Source organism: Ranitomeya variabilis, chromosome 2, assembly GCF_051348905.1.
Source record: "Ranitomeya variabilis isolate aRanVar5 chromosome 2, aRanVar5.hap1, whole genome shotgun sequence".
In the NCBI taxonomy this organism is placed as follows: domain Eukaryota; kingdom Metazoa; phylum Chordata; class Amphibia; order Anura; family Dendrobatidae; genus Ranitomeya; species Ranitomeya variabilis.
The window spans coordinates 15,133,267-15,157,150 of record NC_135233.1 but is presented as its reverse complement, the minus strand read 5'-3'; the positions used below and the strand labels follow the sequence as shown (position 1 = coordinate 15,157,150).

The 23,884-nt window shown below is 36.9% G+C and overlaps 1 protein-coding gene across 4 annotated transcripts in view; it reads left to right on the top strand.

Annotated features, from left to right (window-relative positions):
* SAYSD1 (SAYSVFN motif domain containing 1) overlaps positions 1-21,773 on the top strand; it is a 59,901-nt gene extending 38,128 nt beyond the window's left edge. For 3 of the 4 annotated variants that reach the window (XM_077282041.1, XM_077282040.1, XM_077282043.1), the window contains exon 3: positions 19,168-21,773. In XM_077282041.1, coding sequence (XP_077138156.1) covers positions 19,168-19,500 — 333 coding nt within the window. In that variant the 3' untranslated portion in view covers positions 19,501-21,773. The remainder of the gene's footprint in view (positions 1-19,167) is intronic. The other variant, XM_077282042.1, reaches the window with a different exon arrangement.
* The last annotated feature ends 2,111 nt before the right edge of the window (positions 21,774-23,884 follow it).

Sequence of the window (23,884 nt, the reverse complement as noted above, 5' to 3'; positions counted from 1 at the left end):
TTACTATATACTACAGGGTGTGGTACTATTACTATATACTTCAGGGTGTGGTACTATTACTACTTACTACAGGGTGTGGTACTATTACTACTTACTACAGGGTGTGATACTATTACTATATACTTACTACAGGGTGTGATACTATTACTATATACTTACTACAGGGTGTGATACTATTACTATATACTTACTACAGGGTGTGGTACTATTACTATATACTACAGGGTGTGGTACTATTGCTATATACTACAGGGTGTGGTACTATTACTATATACTTACTACAGAGTGTGATACTAATACTATATACTTACTACAGGGTGTGATACTATTACTATATACTTACTACAAGGTGTGGTACTATTACTATATACTACAGGGTGTGGTACTATTACTATATACTACAGGGTGTGGTACTATTACTATATACTTACTACAGGGTGTGATACTATTACTATATACTTACTACAGGGTGTGATACTATTACTATATACTTAGTACAGGGTGTGATACTATTACTATATACTTACTACAGGGTGTGATACTATTACTATATACTTACTACAGGGTGTGATACTATTACTATATACTGACTACAGGGTGTGGTACTATTACTACTTACTACAGGGTGTGATACTATTACTATATACTTACTACAGGGTGTGGTACTATTACTACTTACTACAGGGTGTGATACTATTACTATATACTACAGGGTGCGGTACTATTACTATATACTTACTACAGGGTGCGGTACTATTACTATATACTTACTACAGGGTGTGATACTATTACTATATACTTACTACAGGGAGTGGTACTATTACTATATACTTACTACAGGGTGCGGTACTATTACTATATACTTACTACAGGGTGTGGTACTATTACTATATACTTACTACAGGGTGCGGTACTATTACTATATACTTACTACAGGGTGTGATACTATTACTATATACTACAGGGAGTGGTACTATTACTATATACTTACTACAGGGTGCGATACTATTACTTTATACTTACTACAGGGTGCGGTACTATTACTATATACTTACTACAGGGTGCGATACTATTACTATATACTTACTACAGGGTGCGGTACTATTACTATATACTTACTACAGGGTGTGATACTATTACTATATACTTACTACAGGGTGTGATACTATTACTATATACTACAGGGAGTGGTACTATTACTATATACTTACTACAGGGTGCGATACTATTACTATATACTTACTACAGGGTGCGGTACTATTACTATATACTACAGGGAGTGGTACTATTACTATATACTTACTACAGGGTGCGATACTATTACTATATACTTACTACAGGGTGTGATACTATTACTATATACTACAGGGAGTGGTACTATTACTATATACTTACTACAGGGTGCGATACTATTACTATATACTTACTACAGGGTGTGGTACTATTACTATATACTTACTACAGGGTGTGATACTATTACTATATACTTACTACAGGGTGTGGTACTATTACTATATACTTACTACAGGGTGTGATACTATTACTATATACTTACTACAGGGTGTGGTACTATTACTATATACTTACTTCAGGGTGTGGTACTATTACTATATACTTAGTACAGGGTGTGATACTATTACTACTTACTACAGGGTGCGGTACTATTACTATATACTTACTACAGGGTGTGGTACTATTACTATATACTTACTACAGGGTGCGGTACTATTACTATATACTTACTACAGGGTGCGGTACTATTACTATATACTTACTACAGGGTGCGATACTATTACTATATACTTACTACAGGGTGTGGTACTATTACTATATACTTACTACAGGGTGTGATACTATTACTATATACTACAGGGTGTGATACTATTACTATATACTTACTACAGGGTGTGATACTATTACTATATACTGACTACAGGGTGTGGTACTATTACTACTTACTACAGGGTGTGATACTATTACTATATACTTACTACAGGGTGCGGTACTATTACTATATACTTACTACAGGGTGCGGTACTATTACTATATACTTACTACAGGGTGTGATACTATTACTATATACTTACTACAGGGAGTGGTACTATTACTATATACTTACTACAGGGTGCGGTACTATTACTGTATACTTACTACAGGGTGTGGTACTATTACTATATACTTACTACAAGCTGTGGTACTATTACTATATACTTACTACAGGGTGTGATACTATTACTATATACTACAGGGAGTGGTACTATTACTATATACTTACTACAGGGTGCGATACTATTACTATATACTTACTACAGGGTGTGGTACTATTACTATATACTTACTACAGGGTGTGATACTATTACTATATACTTACTACAGGGTGTGGTACTATTACTATATACTTACTACAGGGTGTGATACTATTACTATATACTTACTACAGGGTGTGGTACTATTACTATATACTTACTACAGGGTGTGATACTATTACTATATACTTACTACAGGGTGTGGTACTATTACTATATACTTACTACAGGGTGTGGTACTATTACTATATACTTACTACAGGGTGTGATACTATTACTATATACTTACTACAGGGTGTGATACTATTACTATATACTTACTACAGGGTGTGATACTATTACTATATACTTACTACAGGGTGTGATACTATTACTATATACTTACTACAGGGTGTGGTACTATTACTATATACTTACTACAGGGTGTGGTACTATTACTGTATACTTACTACAGGGTGTGGTACTATTACTATATACTTACTACAAGCTGTGGTACTATTACTATATACTTACTACAGGGTGTGATACTATTACTATATACTACAGGGAGTGGTACTATTACTATATACTTACTACAGGGTGCGATACTATTACTATATACTTACTACAGGGTGTGATACTATTACTATATACTTACTACAGGGTGTGGCACTATTACTATATACTTACTACAGGGTGTGGCACTATTACTATATACTTACTACAGGGTGTGGTACTATTACTATATACTACAAGGTGTGGTACTATTACTATATTCTTACTACAGGGTGTGGTACTATTACTATATTCTTACTACAGGGTGTGGTACTATTACTATATACTTACTACAGGGTGTGGTACTATTACTATATACTTACTACAGGGTGTGGCACTATTACTATATACTTACTACAGGGTGTGGCACTATTACTATATACTTACTACAGGGTGTGGTACTATTACTATATACTACAGGGTGTGGTACTATTACTATATACTTACTACAGGGTGTGGCACTATTACTATATACTAACTACAGGGTGTGGTACTATTACTATATACTACGGGGTGTGGTACTATTACTATATACTTACTTCAGGGTGTGGTACTATTACTATATACTAACTACAGGGTGTGGTACTATTACTATATACTTACTACAGGGTGTGGTACTATTACTATATACTTACTACAGGGTGTGATACTATTACTATATACTACAGGGTGTGGTACTATTACTATATACTTACTACAGGGTGTGGTACTATTACTATATACTTACTACAGGGTGTGGTACTATTACTATATACTTACTACAGGGTGTGGTACTATTACTATATACTTACTACAGGGTGTGATACTATAACTATATACTTACTACAGGGTGCGGTACTATTACTATATACTTACTACAGGGTGCGGTACTATTACTATATTCTTACTACAGGGTGTGATACTATTACTATATACTTACTACAGGGTGTGGTACTATTACTATATACTTACTACAGGGTGTGGTACTATTACTATATACTTACTACAGGGTGTGGTACTATTACTATATACTTACTACAGGGTGTGATACTATTACTATATACTTACTACAGGGTGTGGTACTATTACTATATACTTACTACAGGGTGTGGCACTATTACTATATACTTACTACAGGGTGTGGCACTATTACTATATACTTACTACAGGGTGTGGTACTATTACTATATACTTACTACAGGGTGTGGTACTATTACTATATACTACAGGGTGTGGTACTATTACTATATACTTACTACAGGGTGTGGCACTATTACTATATACTAACTACAGGGTGTGGTACTATTACTATATACTACGGGGTGTGGTACTATTACTATATACTTACTTCAGGGTGTGGTACTATTACTATATACTAACTACAGGGTGTGGTACTATTACTATATACTTACTACAGGGTGTGGTACTATTACTATATACTTACTACAGGGTGTGATACTATTACTATATACTACAGGGTGTGGTACTATTACTATATACTTACTACAGGGTGTGGTACTATTACTATATACTTACTACAGGGTGTGGTACTATTACTATATACTACGGGGTGTGGTACTATTACTATATACTTACTTCAGGGTGTGGTACTATTACTATATACTAACTACAGGGTGTGGTACTATTACTATATACTTACTACAGGGTGTGGTACTATTACTATATACTTACTACAGGGTGTGATACTATTACTATATACTACAGGGTGTGGTACTATTACTATATACTTACTACAGGGTGTGATACTATTACTATATACTTACTACAGGGTGCGGTACTATTACTATATACTTACTACAGGGTGCGGTACTATTACTATATACTTACTACAGGGTGTGATACTATTACTATATACTTACTACAGGGTGTGATACTATTACTATATACTACAGGGTGTGGTACTATTACTATATACTTACTACAGGGTGTGGTACTATTACTATATACTTACTACAGGGTGTGATACTATTACTATATACTTACTACAGGGTGTTGTACTATTACTATATACTTACTACAGGGTGCGGTACTATTACTATATACTTCAGGGTGTGGTACTATTACTATATACTTACTACAGGGTGTGATACTATTACTATATACTACAGGGTGTGGTACTATTACTATATACTACAGGGTGTGATACTATTACTATATACTTACTACAGGGTGTGGTACTATTACTATATACTTACTGCAGGGTGCGATACTATTACTATATACTTACTACAGGGTGTGATACTATTACTATATACTACAGGGTGTGATACTATTACTATATACTTACTACAGGGTGTGGTACTATTACTATATACTTACTACAGGGTGTGGTACTATTACTATATACTTACTACGGGGTGTGATACTATTACTATATACTTACTACAGGGTGTGGTACGATTACTATATACTTACTACAGGGTGTGGTACTATTACTATATACTTACTACAAGGTGTGATACTATTACTATATACTTACTACAGGGTGTGGTACGATTACTATATACTTACTACAGGGTGTGATACTATTACTATATACTACAGGGTGTGGTACTATTACTATATACTTACTACAGGGTGTTGTACTATTACTATATACTTACTACAGGGTGTGGTACTATTACTATATACTTACTACAGGGTGTGGTACTATTACTATATACTTACTACAGGGTGCGGTACTATTACTATATACTTACTACAGGGTGTGGTGCTATTACTATATACTTACTACAGGGTGTGGTACTATTACTATATACTTACTACAGGGTGTGGTACTATTACTATATACTTACTACAGGGTGTGGCACTATTACTATATACTTACTACAGGGTGTGGTACTATTACTATATACTTACTACAGGGTGTGGCACTATTACTATATACTTACTACAGGGTGTGGTACTATTACTATATACTTACTACAGGGTGTGGTACTATTACTACTTACTACAGGGTGCGATACTATTACTATATACTTACTACAGGGTGTGATACTATTACTATATACTTACTACAGGGTGTGGCACTATTACTATATACTTACTACAGGGTGTGATACTATTACTATATACTTACTACAGGGTGTGATACTATTACTATATACTTACTACAGGGTGTGGTACTATTACTATATACTTACTACAGGGTGTGGTACTATTACTATATACTTACTACAGGGTGTGGTACTATTACTGTATACTTACTACAGGGTGTGGTACTATTACTATATACTTACTACAGGGTGTGGCACTATTACTATATACTAACTACAGGGTGTGGTACTATTACTATATACTACGGGGTGTGGTACTATTACTATATACTTACTACAGGGTGTGGTACTATTACTATATACTTACTACAGGGTGTGGCACTATTACTATATACTAACTACAGGGTGTGGTACTATTACTATATACTACGGGGTGTGGTACTATTACTATATACTTACTACAGGGTGTGGCACTATTACTATATACTTACTACAGGGTGTGGTACTATTACTATATACTACAGGGTGTGGTACTATTACTATATACTTACTACAGGGTGTGATACTATTACTATATACTTACTACAGGGTGTGGTGCTATTACTATATACTACAGGGTGTGATACTATTACTATATACTTACTACAGGGTGTGATACTATTACTATATACTTACTACAGGGTGTGGTACTATTACTATATACTACAGGGTGTGGTACTATTACTATATACTTACTACAGGGTGTGATACTATTACTATATATTTACTACAGGGTGTGGTACTATTACTATATACTTACTACAGGGTGTGATACTATTACTATATACTTACTACAGGGTGTGGCACTATTACTATATACTTACTACAGGGTGTGGTACTATTACTATATACTTACTACAGGGTGTGGTACTATTACTATATACTACAGGGTGTGGTACTATTACTATATACTTACTACAGGGTGTGATACTATTACTATATACTTACTACAGGGTGTGATACTATTACTATATACTTACTACAGGGTGTGGTACTATTACTATATACTTACTACAGGGTGTGGTACTATTACTATATACTTACTACAGGGTGTGATACTATTACTATATACTTACTACAGGGTGTGGCACTATTACTATATACTTACTACAGGGTGTGATACTATTACTATATACTTACTACAGGGTGTGGTACTATTACTATATACTTACTACAGGGTGTGATACTATTACTATATACTTACTACAGGGTGTGATACTATTACTACTTACTACAGGGTGTGGTACTATTACTATATACTACAGGGTGCGGTACTATTACTATATACTTACTACAGGGTGCGGTACTATTACTATATACTTACTACAGGGTGCGGTAGTATTACTATATACTTACTACAGGGTGCGGTACTATTTCTATATACTTACTACAGGGTGTGGTACTATTACTATATACTTACTACAGGGTGTGGTACTATTACTATATACTTACTACAGGGTGTGGTACTATTACTATATACTTACTACAGGGTGCGATACTATTACTATATACTACAGGGTGTGATACTATTACTATATACTTACTACAGGGTGTGGTACTACTACTATATACTTACTACAGGGTGTGGTACTATTACTATATACTTCAGGGTGTGATACTATTACTATATACTTACTACAGGGTGTGATACTATTACTATATACTTACTACAGGGTGTGGTACTATTACTATATACTTACTACAGGGTGTGGTACTATTACTACTTACTACAGGGTGTGGTACTATTACTATATACTTACTACAGGGTGTGGTACTATTACTATATACTTACTACAGGGTGTGATACTATTACTATATACTACAGGGTGTGGTACTATTACTATATACTTACTACAGGGTGTGGTACTATTACTATATACTTACTACAGGGTGTGGTACTATTACTATATACTTACTACAGGGTGTGATACTATTACTATATACTTACTACAGGGTGTGGTACTATTACTATATACTTACTACAGGGTGTGATACTATTACTATATACTTACTACAGGGTGTGGTACTATTACTATATACTTACTACAGGGTGTGGTACTATTACTACTTACTACAGGGTGTGGTACTATTACTATATACTTACTACAGGGTGTGGTACTATTACTATATACTTACTACAGGGTGTGGTACTATTACTATATACTACAGGGTGCGGTACTATTACTATATACTTACTACAAGCTGTGGTACTATTACTATATACTTACTACAGGGTGTGGTACTATTACTATATACTACAGGGTGCGGTACTATTACTATATACTTACTACAGGGTGTGGTACTATTACTATATACTTACTACAGGGTGTGATACTATTACTATATACTACAGGGTGTGGTACTATTACTATATACTTACTACAGGGTGTGGTACTATTACTATATACTTACTACAGGGTGTGATACTATTACTATATACTACAGGGTGTGGTACTATTACTATATACTTACTACAGGGTGTGGTACTATTACTATATACTTACTACAGGGTGTGGTACTATTACTATATACTTACTACAGGGTGTGATACTATTACTATATACTTACTACAGGGTGTGGTACTATTACTATATACTTACTACAGGGTGTGGTACTATTACTACTTACTACAGGGTGTGGTACTATTACTATATACTTACTACAGGGTGTGGTACTATTACTATATACTTACTACAGGGTGTGATACTATTACTATATACTACAGGGTGCGGTACTATTACTATATACTTACTACAGGGTGTGATACTATTACTATATACTTACTACAGGGTGCGGTACTATTACTATATACTTACTACAGGGTGCGGTACTATTACTATATTCTTACTACAGGGTGTGATACTATTACTATATACTTACTACAGGGTGTGGTACTATTACTATATACTTACTACAGGGTGTGGTACTATTACTATATACTTACTACAGGGTGTGGTACTATTACTATATACTTAGTACAGGGTGTGATACTATTACTATATACTTACTACAGGGTGTGATACTATTACTATATACTTCAGGGTGTGGTACTATTACTATATACTTACTACAGGGTGTGATACTATTACTATATACTTACTACAGGGTGTGGTACTATTACTATATACTTACTACAGGGTGTGATACTATTACTATATACTTACTACAGGGTGTGGTACTATTACTATATACTTAGTACAGGGTGTGATACTATTACTATATACTTACTACAGGGTGTGATACTATTACTATATACTTACTACAGGGTGTGATACTATTACTATATACTACAGGGTGTGGTACTATTACTATATACTTACTACAGGGTGTGGTACTATTACTATATACTTACTACAGGGTGTGATACTATTACTATATACTTACTACAGGGTGTGGTACTATTACTATATACTTACTACAGGGTGTGATACTATTACTATATACTACAGGGTGTGGTACTATTACTATATACTTACTACAGGGTGTGGTACTATTACTACTTACTACAGGGTGTGGTACTATTACTACTTACTACAGGGTGTGATACTATTACTATATACTTACTACAGGGTGTGATACTATTACTATATACTTACTACAGGGTGTGATACTATTACTATATACTTACTACAGGGTGTGGTACTATTACTATATACTACAGGGTGTGGTACTATTGCTATATACTACAGGGTGTGGTACTATTACTATATACTTACTACAGAGTGTGATACTAATACTATATACTTACTACAGGGTGTGATACTATTACTATATACTTACTACAAGGTGTGGTACTATTACTATATACTACAGGGTGTGGTACTATTACTATATACTACAGGGTGTGGTACTATTACTATATACTTACTACAGGGTGTGATACTATTACTATATACTTACTACAGGGTGTGATACTATTACTATATACTTAGTACAGGGTGTGATACTATTACTATATACTTACTACAGGGTGTGATACTATTACTATATACTTACTACAGGGTGTGATACTATTACTATATACTGACTACAGGGTGTGGTACTATTACTACTTACTACAGGGTGTGATACTATTACTATATACTTACTACAGGGTGTGGTACTATTACTACTTACTACAGGGTGTGATACTATTACTATATACTACAGGGTGCGGTACTATTACTATATACTTACTACAGGGTGCGGTACTATTACTATATACTTACTACAGGGTGTGATACTATTACTATATACTTACTACAGGGAGTGGTACTATTACTATATACTTACTACAGGGTGCGGTACTATTACTATATACTTACTACAGGGTGTGGTACTATTACTATATACTTACTACAGGGTGCGGTACTATTACTATATACTTACTACAGGGTGTGATACTATTACTATATACTACAGGGAGTGGTACTATTACTATATACTTACTACAGGGTGCGATACTATTACTTTATACTTACTACAGGGTGCGGTACTATTACTATATACTTACTACAGGGTGCGATACTATTACTATATACTTACTACAGGGTGCGGTACTATTACTATATACTTACTACAGGGTGTGATACTATTACTATATACTTACTACAGGGTGTGATACTATTACTATATACTACAGGGAGTGGTACTATTACTATATACTTACTACAGGGTGCGATACTATTACTATATACTTACTACAGGGTGCGGTACTATTACTATATACTACAGGGAGTGGTACTATTACTATATACTTACTACAGGGTGCGATACTATTACTATATACTTACTACAGGGTGTGATACTATTACTATATACTACAGGGAGTGGTACTATTACTATATACTTACTACAGGGTGCGATACTATTACTATATACTTACTACAGGGTGTGGTACTATTACTATATACTTACTACAGGGTGTGATACTATTACTATATACTTACTACAGGGTGTGGTACTATTACTATATACTTACTACAGGGTGTGATACTATTACTATATACTTACTACAGGGTGTGGTACTATTACTATATACTTACTTCAGGGTGTGGTACTATTACTATATACTTAGTACAGGGTGTGATACTATTACTACTTACTACAGGGTGCGGTACTATTACTATATACTTACTACAGGGTGTGGTACTATTACTATATACTTACTACAGGGTGCGGTACTATTACTATATACTTACTACAGGGTGCGGTACTATTACTATATACTTACTACAGGGTGCGATACTATTACTATATACTTACTACAGGGTGTGGTACTATTACTATATACTTACTACAGGGTGTGATACTATTACTATATACTACAGGGTGTGATACTATTACTATATACTTACTACAGGGTGTGATACTATTACTATATACTGACTACAGGGTGTGGTACTATTACTACTTACTACAGGGTGTGATACTATTACTATATACTTACTACAGGGTGCGGTACTATTACTATATACTTACTACAGGGTGCGGTACTATTACTATATACTTACTACAGGGTGTGATACTATTACTATATACTTACTACAGGGAGTGGTACTATTACTATATACTTACTACAGGGTGCGGTACTATTACTGTATACTTACTACAGGGTGTGGTACTATTACTATATACTTACTACAAGCTGTGGTACTATTACTATATACTTACTACAGGGTGTGATACTATTACTATATACTACAGGGAGTGGTACTATTACTATATACTTACTACAGGGTGCGATACTATTACTATATACTTACTACAGGGTGTGGTACTATTACTATATACTTACTACAGGGTGTGATACTATTACTATATACTTACTACAGGGTGTGGTACTATTACTATATACTTACTACAGGGTGTGATACTATTACTATATACTTACTACAGGGTGTGGTACTATTACTATATACTTACTACAGGGTGTGATACTATTACTATATACTTACTACAGGGTGTGGTACTATTACTATATACTTACTACAGGGTGTGGTACTATTACTATATACTTACTACAGGGTGTGATACTATTACTATATACTTACTACAGGGTGTGATACTATTACTATATACTTACTACAGGGTGTGGTACTATTACTATATACTTACTACAGGGTGTGGTACTATTACTGTATACTTACTACAGGGTGTGGTACTATTACTATATACTTACTACAAGCTGTGGTACTATTACTATATACTTACTACAGGGTGTGATACTATTACTATATACTACAGGGAGTGGTACTATTACTATATACTTACTACAGGGTGCGATACTATTACTATATACTTACTACAGGGTGTGGTACTATTACTATATACTTACTACAGGGTGTGGTACTATTACTATATACTTACTACAGGGTGTGGCACTATTACTATATACTTACTACAGGGTGTGGTACTATTACTATATACTTACTACAGGGTGTGGTACTATTACTACTTACTACAGGGTGCGATACTATTACTATATACTTACTACAGGGTGTGATACTATTACTATATACTTACTACAGGGTGTGGCACTATTACTATATACTTACTACAGGGTGTGGTACTATTACTATATACTTACTACAGGGTGTGGTACTATTACTATATACTTACTACAGGGTGTGGTACTATTACTATATACTTACTACAGGGTGTGGTACTATTACTGTATACTTACTACAGGGTGTGGTACTATTACTATATACTTACTACAGGGTGTGGCACTATTACTATATACTAACTACAGGGTGTGGTACTATTACTATATACTACGGGGTGTGGTACTATTACTATATACTTACTACAGGGTGTGGTACTATTACTATATACTTACTACAGGGTGTGGCACTATTACTATATACTAACTACAGGGTGTGGTACTATTACTATATACTTACTACAGGGTGTGGCACTATTACTATATACTTACTACAGGGTGTGGTACTATTACTATATACTACAGGGTGTGGTACTATTACTATATACTTACTACAGGGTGTGATACTATTACTATATACTTACTACAGGGTGTGGTGCTATTACTATATACTACAGGGTGTGGTACTATTACTATATACTTACTACAGGGTGTGATACTATTACTATATACTTACTACAGGGTGTGATACTATTACTATATACTTACTACAGGGTGTGGTACTATTACTATATACTACAGGGTGTGGTACTATTACTATATACTTACTACAGGGTGTGATACTATTACTATATACTTACTACAGGGTGTGGTACTATTACTATATACTTACTACAGGGTGTGGCACTATTACTATATACTTACTACAGGGTGTGGTACTATTACTATATACTTACTACAGGGTGTGGTACTATTACTATATACTACAGGGTGTGGTACTATTACTATATACTTACTACAGGGTGTGATACTATTACTATATACTTACTACAGGGTGTGATACTATTACTATATACTTACTACAGGGTGTGGTACTATTACTATATACTTACTACAGGGTGTGGTACTATTACTATATACTTACTACAGGGTGTGATACTATTACTATATACTTACTACAGGGTGTGATACTATTACTATATACTTACTACAGGGTGTGGTACTATTACTATATACTACAGGGTGTGGTACTATTACTATATACTTACTACAGGGTGTGATACTATTACTATATATTTACTACAGGGTGTGGTACTATTACTATATACTTACTACAGGGTGTGATACTATTACTATATACTTACTACAGGGTGTGGCACTATTACTATATACTTACTACAGGGTGTGGTACTATTACTATATACTTACTACAGGGTGTGGTACTATTACTATATACTACAGGGTGTGGTACTATTACTATATACTTACTACAGGGTGTGATACTATTACTATATACTTACTACAGGGTGTGATACTATTACTATATACTTACTACAGGGTGTGGTACTATTACTATATACTTACTACAGGGTGTGGTACTATTACTATATACTTACTACAGGGTGTGATACTATTACTATATACTTACTACAGGGTGTGATACTATTACTACTTACTACAGGGTGTGGTACTATTACTATATACTACAGGGTGCGGTACTATTACTATATACTTACTACAGGGTGCGGTACTATTACTATATACTTACTACAGGGTGCGGTAGTATTACTATATACTTACTACAGGGTGCGGTACTATTTCTATATACTTACTACAGGGTGTGGTACTATTACTATATACTTACTACAGGGTGTGGTACTATTACTATATACTTACTACAGGGTGTGGTACTATTACTATATACTTACTACAGGGTGCGATACTATTACTATATACTACAGGGTGTGATACTATTACTATATACTTACTACAGGGTGTGGTACTACTACTATATACTTACTACAGGGTGTGGTACTATTACTATATACTTCAGGGTGTGATACTATTACTATATACTTACTACAGGGTGTGATACTATTACTATATACTTACTACAGGGTGTGGTACTATTACTATATACTTACTACAGGGTGTGGTACTATTACTACTTACTACAGGGTGTGGTACTATTACTATATACTTACTACAGGGTGTGGTACTATTACTATATACTTACTACAGGGTGTGATACTATTACTATATACTACAGGGTGTGATACTATTACTATATACTTACTACAGGGTGTGGTACTATTACTATATACTTACTACAGGGTGTGATACTATTACTATATACTTACTACAGGGTGTGGTACTATTACTATATACTTACTACAGGGTGTGGTACTATTACTACTTACTACAGGGTGTGGTACTATTACTATATACTTACTACAGGGTGTGGTACTATTACTATATACTTACTACAGGGTGTGGTACTATTACTATATACTACAGGGTGCGGTACTATTACTATATACTTACTACAAGCTGTGGTACTATTACTATATACTTACTACAGGGTGTGGTACTATTACTATATACTACAGGGTGCGGTACTATTACTATATACTTACTACAGGGTGTGGTACTATTACTATATACTTACTACAGGGTGTGATACTATTACTATATACTACAGGGTGTGGTACTATTACTATATACTTACTACAGGGTGTGGTACTATTACTATATACTTACTACAGGGTGTGATACTATTACTATATACTACAGGGTGTGGTACTATTACTATATACTTACTACAGGGTGTGGTACTATTACTATATACTTACTACAGGGTGTGGTACTATTACTATATACTTACTACAGGGTGTGATACTATTACTATATACTTACTACAGGGTGTGGTACTATTACTATATACTTACTACAGGGTGTGGTACTATTACTACTTACTACAGGGTGTGGTACTATTACTATATACTTACTACAGGGTGTGGTACTATTACTATATACTTACTACAGGGTGTGATACTATTACTATATACTACAGGGTGCGGTACTATTACTATATACTTACTACAGGGTGTGATACTATTACTATATACTTACTACAGGGTGCGGTACTATTACTATATACTTACTACAGGGTGCGGTACTATTACTATATTCTTACTACAGGGTGTGATACTATTACTATATACTTACTACAGGGTGTGGTACTATTACTATATACTTACTACAGGGTGTGGTACTATTACTATATACTTACTACAGGGTGTGGTACTATTACTATATACTTACTACAGGGTGTGGTACTATTATTATATACTTACTACAGGTTGTGGTACTATTACTATATACTTCAGGGTGTGGTACTATTACTATATACTTACTACAGGGTGTGATACTATTACTATATACTTACTACAGGGTGTGGTACTATTACTATATACTTACTACAGGGTGTGATACTATTACTATATACTTACTACAGGGTGTGGTACTATTACTATATACTTAGTACAGGGTGTGATACTATTACTATATACTTACTACAGGGTGTGATACTATTACTATATACTTACTACAGGGTGTGATACTATTACTATATACTACAGGGTGTGGTACTATTACTATATACTTACTACAGGGTGTGGTACTATTACTATATACTTACTACAGGGTGTGATACTATTACTATATACTTACTACAGGGTGTGGTACTATTACTATGTACTTACTACAGGGTGTGATACTATTACTATATACTACAGGGTGTGGTACTATTACTATATACTTACTACAGGGTGTGGTACTATTACTACTTACTACAGGGTGTGGTACTATTACTACTTACTACAGGGTGTGATACTATTACTATATACTTACTACAGGGTGTGATACTATTACTATATACTTACTACAGGGTGTGATACTATTACTATATACTTACTACAGGGTGTGGTACTATTACTATATACTACAGGGTGTGGTACTATTGCTATATACTACAGGGTGTGGTACTATTACTATATACTTACTACAGAGTGTGATACTAATACTATATACTTACTACAGGGTGTGATACTATTACTATATACTTACTACAAGGTGTGGTACTATTACTATATACTACAGGGTGTGGTACTATTATATATACTACAGGGTGTGGTACTATTACTATATACTTACTACAGGGTGTGATACTATTACTATATACTTACTACAGGGTGTGATACTATTACTATATACTTAGTACAGGGTGTGATACTATTACTATATACTTACTACAGGGTGTGATACTATTACTATATACTTACTACAGGGTGTGATACTATTACTATATACTGACTACAGGGTGTGGTACTATTACTACTTACTACAGGGTGTGATACTATTACTATATACTTACTACAGGGTGTGGTACTATTACTACTTACTACAGGGTGTGATACTATTACTATATACTACAGGGTGCGGTACTATTACTATATACTTACTACAGGGTGCGGTACTATTACTATATACTTACTACAGGGTGTGATACTATTACTATATACTTACTACAGGGAGTGGTACTATTACTATATACTTACTACAGGGTGCGGTACTATTACTATATACTTACTACAGGGTGTGGTACTATTACTATATACTTACTACAGGGTGCGGTACTATTACTATATACTTACTACAGGGTGTGATACTATTACTATATACTACAGGGAGTGGTACTATTACTATATACTTACTACAGGGTGCGATACTATTACTATATACTTACTACAGGGTGCGGTACTATTACTATATACTTACTACAGGGTGCGATACTATTACTATATACTTACTACAGGGTGCGGTACTATTACTATATACTTACTACAGGGTGTGATACTATTACTATATACTTACTACAGGGTGTGATACTATTACTATATACTACAGGGAGTGGTACTATTACTATATACTTACTACAGGGTGCGATACTATTACTATATACTTACTACAGGGTGCGGTACTATTACTATATACTACAGGGAGTGGTACTATTACTATATACTTACTACAGGGTGCGATACTATTACTATATACTTACTACAGGGTGTGATACTATTACTATATACTACAGGGAGTGGTACTATTACTATATACTTACTACAGGGTGTGATACTATTACTATATACTTACTACAGGGTGTGGTACTATTACTATATACTTACTACAGGGTGCGATACTATTACTATATACTTACTACAGGGTGTGGTACTATTACTATATACTTACTACAGGGTGTGATACTATTACTATATACTTACTACAGGGTGTGGTACTATTACTATATACTTACTACAGGGTGTGATACTATTACTATATACTTACTACAGGGTGTGGTACTATTACTATATACTTACTTCAGGGTGTGGTACTATTACTATATACTTAGTACAGGGTGTGATACTATTACTACTTACTACAGGGTGCGGTACTATTACTATATACTTACTACAGGGTGCGGTACTATTACTATATACTTACTACAGGGTGCGATACTATTACTATATACTTACTACAGGGTGTGGTACTATTACTATATACTTACTACAGGGTGTGATACTATTACTATATACTACAGGGTGTGATACTATTACTATATACTTACTACAGGGTGTGATACTATTACTATATACTGACTACAGGGTGTGGTACTATTACTACTTACTACAGGGTGTGATACTATTACTATATACTTACTACAGGGTGCGGTACTATTACTATATACTTACTACAGGGTGCGGTACTATTACTATATACTTACTACAGGGTGTGATACTATTACTATATACTACAGGGTGTGATACTATTGCTATATACTTACTACAGGGTGCGATACTATTACTATATACTTACTACAGGGTGCGATACTATTACTATATACTTACTACAGGGTGCGGTACTATTACTATATACTTACTACAAGCTGTGGTACTATTACTATATACTTACTACAGGGTGTGATACTATTACTATATACTACAGGGTGTGATACTATTGCTATATACTTACTACAGGGTGCGATACTATTACTATATACTTACTACAGGGTGCGATACTATTACTATATACTTACTACAGGGTGCGGTACTATTACTATATACTTACTACAGGGTGCGGTACTATTACTATATACTTACTACAGGGTGCGGTACTATTACTATATACTTACTACAGGGTGCGGTACTATTACTATATACTTACTACAGGGTGCGATACTATTACTATATACTTACTACAGGGTGCGGTACTATTACTATATACTTACTACAGGGTGCGATACTATTACTATATACTACAGGGTGCGATACTATTACTATATACTTACTACAGGGTGCGATACTATTACTATATACTTACTACAGGGTGCGGTACTATTACTATATACTTACTACAGGGTGCGATACTATTACTATATACTTACTACAGGGTGCGATACTATTACTATATACTTACTACAGGGTGCGATACTATTACTATATACTACAGGGTGCGATACTATTACTATATACTACAGGGTGCGGTACTATTACTATATACTTACTACAGGGTGCGGTACTATTACTATATACTTACTACAGGGTGCGATACTATTACTATATACTTACTACAGGGTGTGGTACTATTACTATATACTTACTACAGGGTGTGGTACTACTACTCCCGATCTGCACATATCCTCTCTGGTTTGCCCGATGGACATGGCTGGGCGGAGGGGCGAGGTTGTGGTAAGCTCCGTCCTCGCGTTGCTGCCTCCCTGCTCACCCGGCTGCACCGTTCTTCCAGATTGTCATCCTGCCTGTGATGATAATGAGACTGTGCAGAAGTGATCATTTCATGTTGTTTCTTGCAGGTTTTGCAGAGGATGCCGGTGATGGCAGAAGAAGCGTCACAGTGTGATGTCGAGCCCAGCGCCTCCTCTCTGTGGAAAGCCGTCCTTCTTGTGAAGGTCCTCCTGTGGCTCGCCCTGCTGGGCCTCTTCGTGGAGCTGGAGTTTGGACTGGTTTACTTCATTCTCTCCATGTTCTATTGGCTTTATGAAGGAACTCGCAGGCCGGGCCTAAGAAAGCGCGGAGAGAAGAGCGCCTACTCCGTGTTCAACCCCGGCTGTGAGGCCATTCAGGGAACACTAACTGCGGAGCAATTCGAGAGGGAGCTGCAGTACAGGCCGCTGGCCGGGAGGTAGGACTGGCAGACAGCGGCCATCGTGCGGTGCCGGATCCATGCTGACCGGAGAGCGTTGGGTGACGCAACTACATCCACTAAAATCCACAATAGAAAATCCTGAACTCTTTGTAATGTTCTGTAAAGGGAAAAGTTTAATCGCTGCAGATTTTCCATTCGGATTTGCAAAAAAAATCACCGGCCTGATCCAACACCAGCGGGTCAGGAGGGATTTCTGCACGTTTCCTGTGGTGCACATTGCATTACAGACCATGAAACCTTTCCTAAATCTGCAACATAATCTGCTCATAAAGGAATTTTGCTGTAAAATCTCCGCGTTAGGTTGCACACTCCGGCTAGGATCGCATGTCGAGTGTTTGCCGCTGATTTTAATTTGCAGAGTATTTGTTGCGAAATCCAATTTCATTGCAGATTTTCCCCCTCTGAATCGTCATTTGCTGCACATAAAATGTCTGCACCGTGCAAGTGACATTTGTTTCCATCTCACACACTTTGCAGGAACGTTATTACCCTGCAAATGTTTCAGATGCAAAATACACAAGGGAAATCTGTAACGTATGAACATGTCCTTACAGGTATCCGCTGCCCCTGCCTCCATCAATCCCGGTTACCTGGGGTCCTGATCTCCGTGCAGAGCGCACCTCTCCTGATGAGCAGAAAGCAGGACGGAAATAAGAAAAGACAAGCAATGGGTTTGTTCCAAGTTATCACCTATCCATAAAATGGCGTGATCCGACCGACTAGTCCTAGCGGATCTGGGTCTCGGGATCAGTTCGGGTTCCAGCACCCCCCGCGATCAGTAAGTTATCTCTGATCATATGGACAGGTGTTAACCTGCTCCAGACCCTTTCAGGTGGGTTTCTGTTTTCCAGAAAAAAATACAAATGTTTATTCATAATAATCCTAAAAAAAATCCCCAAGTTATGCGTATCTCGGCTTGCAGTCATCCCGTCTTCATTGTTCGTAGAGATTCTTGCACCTGTGTCCATCCCACGACAATGACTGCAAGCGGAGGTCTTGGAGTATTTCTAAAAACTGACACAACCTTTATTTTCGGAGCCACAAATTCTCCATCAATGTCCCGACTAATGTCTTGAAGCACACAGCCCATACATCAGACGTGAATCACGGCCGCTCCTCATTCCTTCATTCACTTTATTTACTGTCTCTATTCAATGCGCGGACTGAAGATGAATTATCGCCGCCATTAGAGGCCGGGGCTGAGGACCCATAATGGGACGTTAGCCGCACTTTGCTCCATGCGAGAGGACGCACAGAGCGGCTCATTAGCAGCGCGGGCGGTGAAGGGCTGAGCTCGGGATGTGACGGATGCATTAGATATTGCACCCCCGTCGTGTCTGCACAGGATCGTCTCATTTGTCAGTGGTGCGACTGGGCCGTGAGTGACCGGTACTGGGGCCGTCAGGGCCGGGAGTAGGACTGGAAGTAGCACCAATGTCTGCAGCGAGGCGCAGCAGATGTCATCCTCGCCGGAGATTACATGAAGGTGATTAAAGGTTGTGATGCCCAAAATCAACATTAACATGAGGATGTGAATCACTATAGGGACAAAAAAATAAATAAATTTGGTATCTCCGTTTCCTCAAATGTCTGATCTATCAAATGAGAAAATCATTCAACCCGTACGGTAAACGCCATAAAGAAATAAATCGTAACCACAGAATTGCAAATGAAAGATGCAATAAAAAGCGATTGAAACATTGCACCTATAGTTGTTCCAAGGAAAACTTCAACTCGCCCTGCAGAAAACAAGCTCCATGGACAGAAAGATAGAAGAGTCACAGGGCCCAGGATGCGCCGACACAAACCAAATGTTACTTGTGGGTCATTACCGAATCCTCCGTCAGTCCGATAGCTTACATCCGCTCGCATGCATTACAGCGTTTCCAGAATTCACTGATAAAAAAGATTATAAATGGACAGCGATCATTTCATATCAGTGCCATTTGTTTCCCAAATAACAGCTGTGTAGTGCTTGAAGGGGTTCTCCAGGGCTATTTAATGTTTTACTATGAGACTAAGAATTATCAGACAGGACGTTGCCAGCTATCCGATCTCCGCCAGCACAGAGCAGCCACGGTCCGCTCCTGCCGGCGATTCCGCTGCTTCCACTACCGTGACATCGACAGAGCAGCGGCTTCTCTTCCGCTCTGCCCCATCAACAGAGCAGCCTGGAAGAATTAGAGCTGCTCTGCTGACGTGGAGCCCCTGAATCTCCGGCAGGTACAGTGACTGCTCTGCTCTGGCGTCAGACATGCCTGTTAGTCTAATTGAAGAAAACTGAAACACTATCAAAGGTAATAGTGGGGAGCAGACCTCATCAGCTCCCTCAGCACACCCACAGGGTGTCTGAAAAAAGGAATAGCTCCAAATAGAGATTGGTATAAAACAGCGGAGCAAAAACATCCATGACCACATTCTTATTTATATAAAATTAAAACTTTTATTCAATATTTGTACCACAAAAATGTAACAACAATAACCTTAAATACTGCGGTAGGTGCTATATGCACCCCGCAAAAGCAAGGAGGCAACCAACAAAAAGGGACGTAATAATAGCCAGGTCAACAGGGAGACGCACATGTATATAAATGTGCTCCTGATCTCTTCCACCTACTAGAGAGCCCAGCCCAAATAGTAAACCAAACAAGATACATACAATGTCTTAGTGACATATGATAGAGGGCTCTGATGCCGAACCAGCATCAAACACTAAGTTTTTTCCTCGAGGGTACCAACTGGGATGGACATCTAATTGAATTTGTTTTGGAGTTATTGGAGTTTATTTTAACTCATAATTATTTTGTTTTTAAAGATAAGTTTTATTTACAGTTACAAGGTACGGCAATGGGCGCGGCATGTGCCCCGTCATACGCTAACCTCTTTTTGGGGTTCTGGGAGAGATGTGTCTTCCAGGGGGACGGGGCACGTGCCGCAGACCCAGTGGTGGGCTGGTTTCGCTACATTGATGACGTTCTGATGATCTGGAACGGTGGCGAGACCAGCCTATCCAAATTTATGCAGGAGCTAAATCAAAATTCATTTAACTTAAAATTTACTTATTCTTGGCACAAAACCACTATTGATTTTTTAGATATTACGTTATGTGTTGCCGAGGATGGTTCCATTGAAACGGATCTATATCGGAAGGAAACTTCCGTAAATTCATTGTTACATGCGTCCTCGGCACACAACTATTCCGTTATTAAGGCCATCCCAGTTGAACAATTTTTGAGGAACAGGCGGGTATGCTCCACAGAGGCCCGCTTTGAGAGACAGTCCGCCATTCTAACGGAACGTTTCCGGGCAAGGGGTTACAGCCGCCGGAGCATCAGGGCGGGGTATAGAAGAGCTAGGTCTACACGGAGGGAGGATTTGTTGGCACCAGGAAGGAGGTTTAAATGCAATGACGATCCCGGGGTCAGATTTATATCAACTTCGAATTGTCAGTGGCACCACATCCGGGAGATTTTGAACAGACACTGGTCTGTATTACAGACTGATGCAGTACTGGCCTCACATTTGACAGACTTCCCTCTGATGACCCAACGGAGAGGTAGAAATATAAAAGACAATTTGGTGAGAAGCCATTATGTAGCTAAAAACAAGAGTAGGAATTTCCTGGATGTGGGTAGCCCAAGACAAGGGTGTTATCCATGCGGCTCATGTGTCGCGTGTCCGAATATCCTTAGATGTGGGACCTTCAAGACTTCAGATGGGAGCAGGGAGTTTAAAATTAGAGACTACATTTCATGTAGCACGACCTATGTCGTTTACTATGCAACATGCCCCTGCTCCCTTATTTATGTGGGTCTCACATCTAGGGAGTTACGAATTCGGACGCGTGAACATGTACGCGACATCAGTGCGGCGAAAAATGTAAAAAAGGCAAGTGATGTGGCAGCTTTAAAAACTCTGCCAAGACATTTTCATAAATATCATGATAGTGACCCCAGAGGTTTGAGCATAAGAGGTATAGAGAAGATACATGGAGGGATCAGGGGTGGCAATATCGCCAAGGTACTTGCGCAACACGAGTGTAGGTGGATTGTCACCCTTGATACTACAACTCCCAAGGGGCTAAATGAAAAATTGAGCTTTGCCCCCTTCCTCTAAAATACCTAGAATCTGTATTATGCCACATCCTCCCCCCTCTCCGTCTGTGCAGCGGAGGCAAATTAGATAGTTGCTAATGATTCATTGGGTAGGTTTCTGCCCATGTTGTATTCTGTGTTCCTGAGTACGGTCACCATCCTATTTTAATTTGTTTTTATTAATTGTTTTTTCTGTGTGTTTATTGCATTTTATTTTAGTTTTCTTATATATCAACGGCCATTGGTATCATTTGGGCGGTATGATGTCTG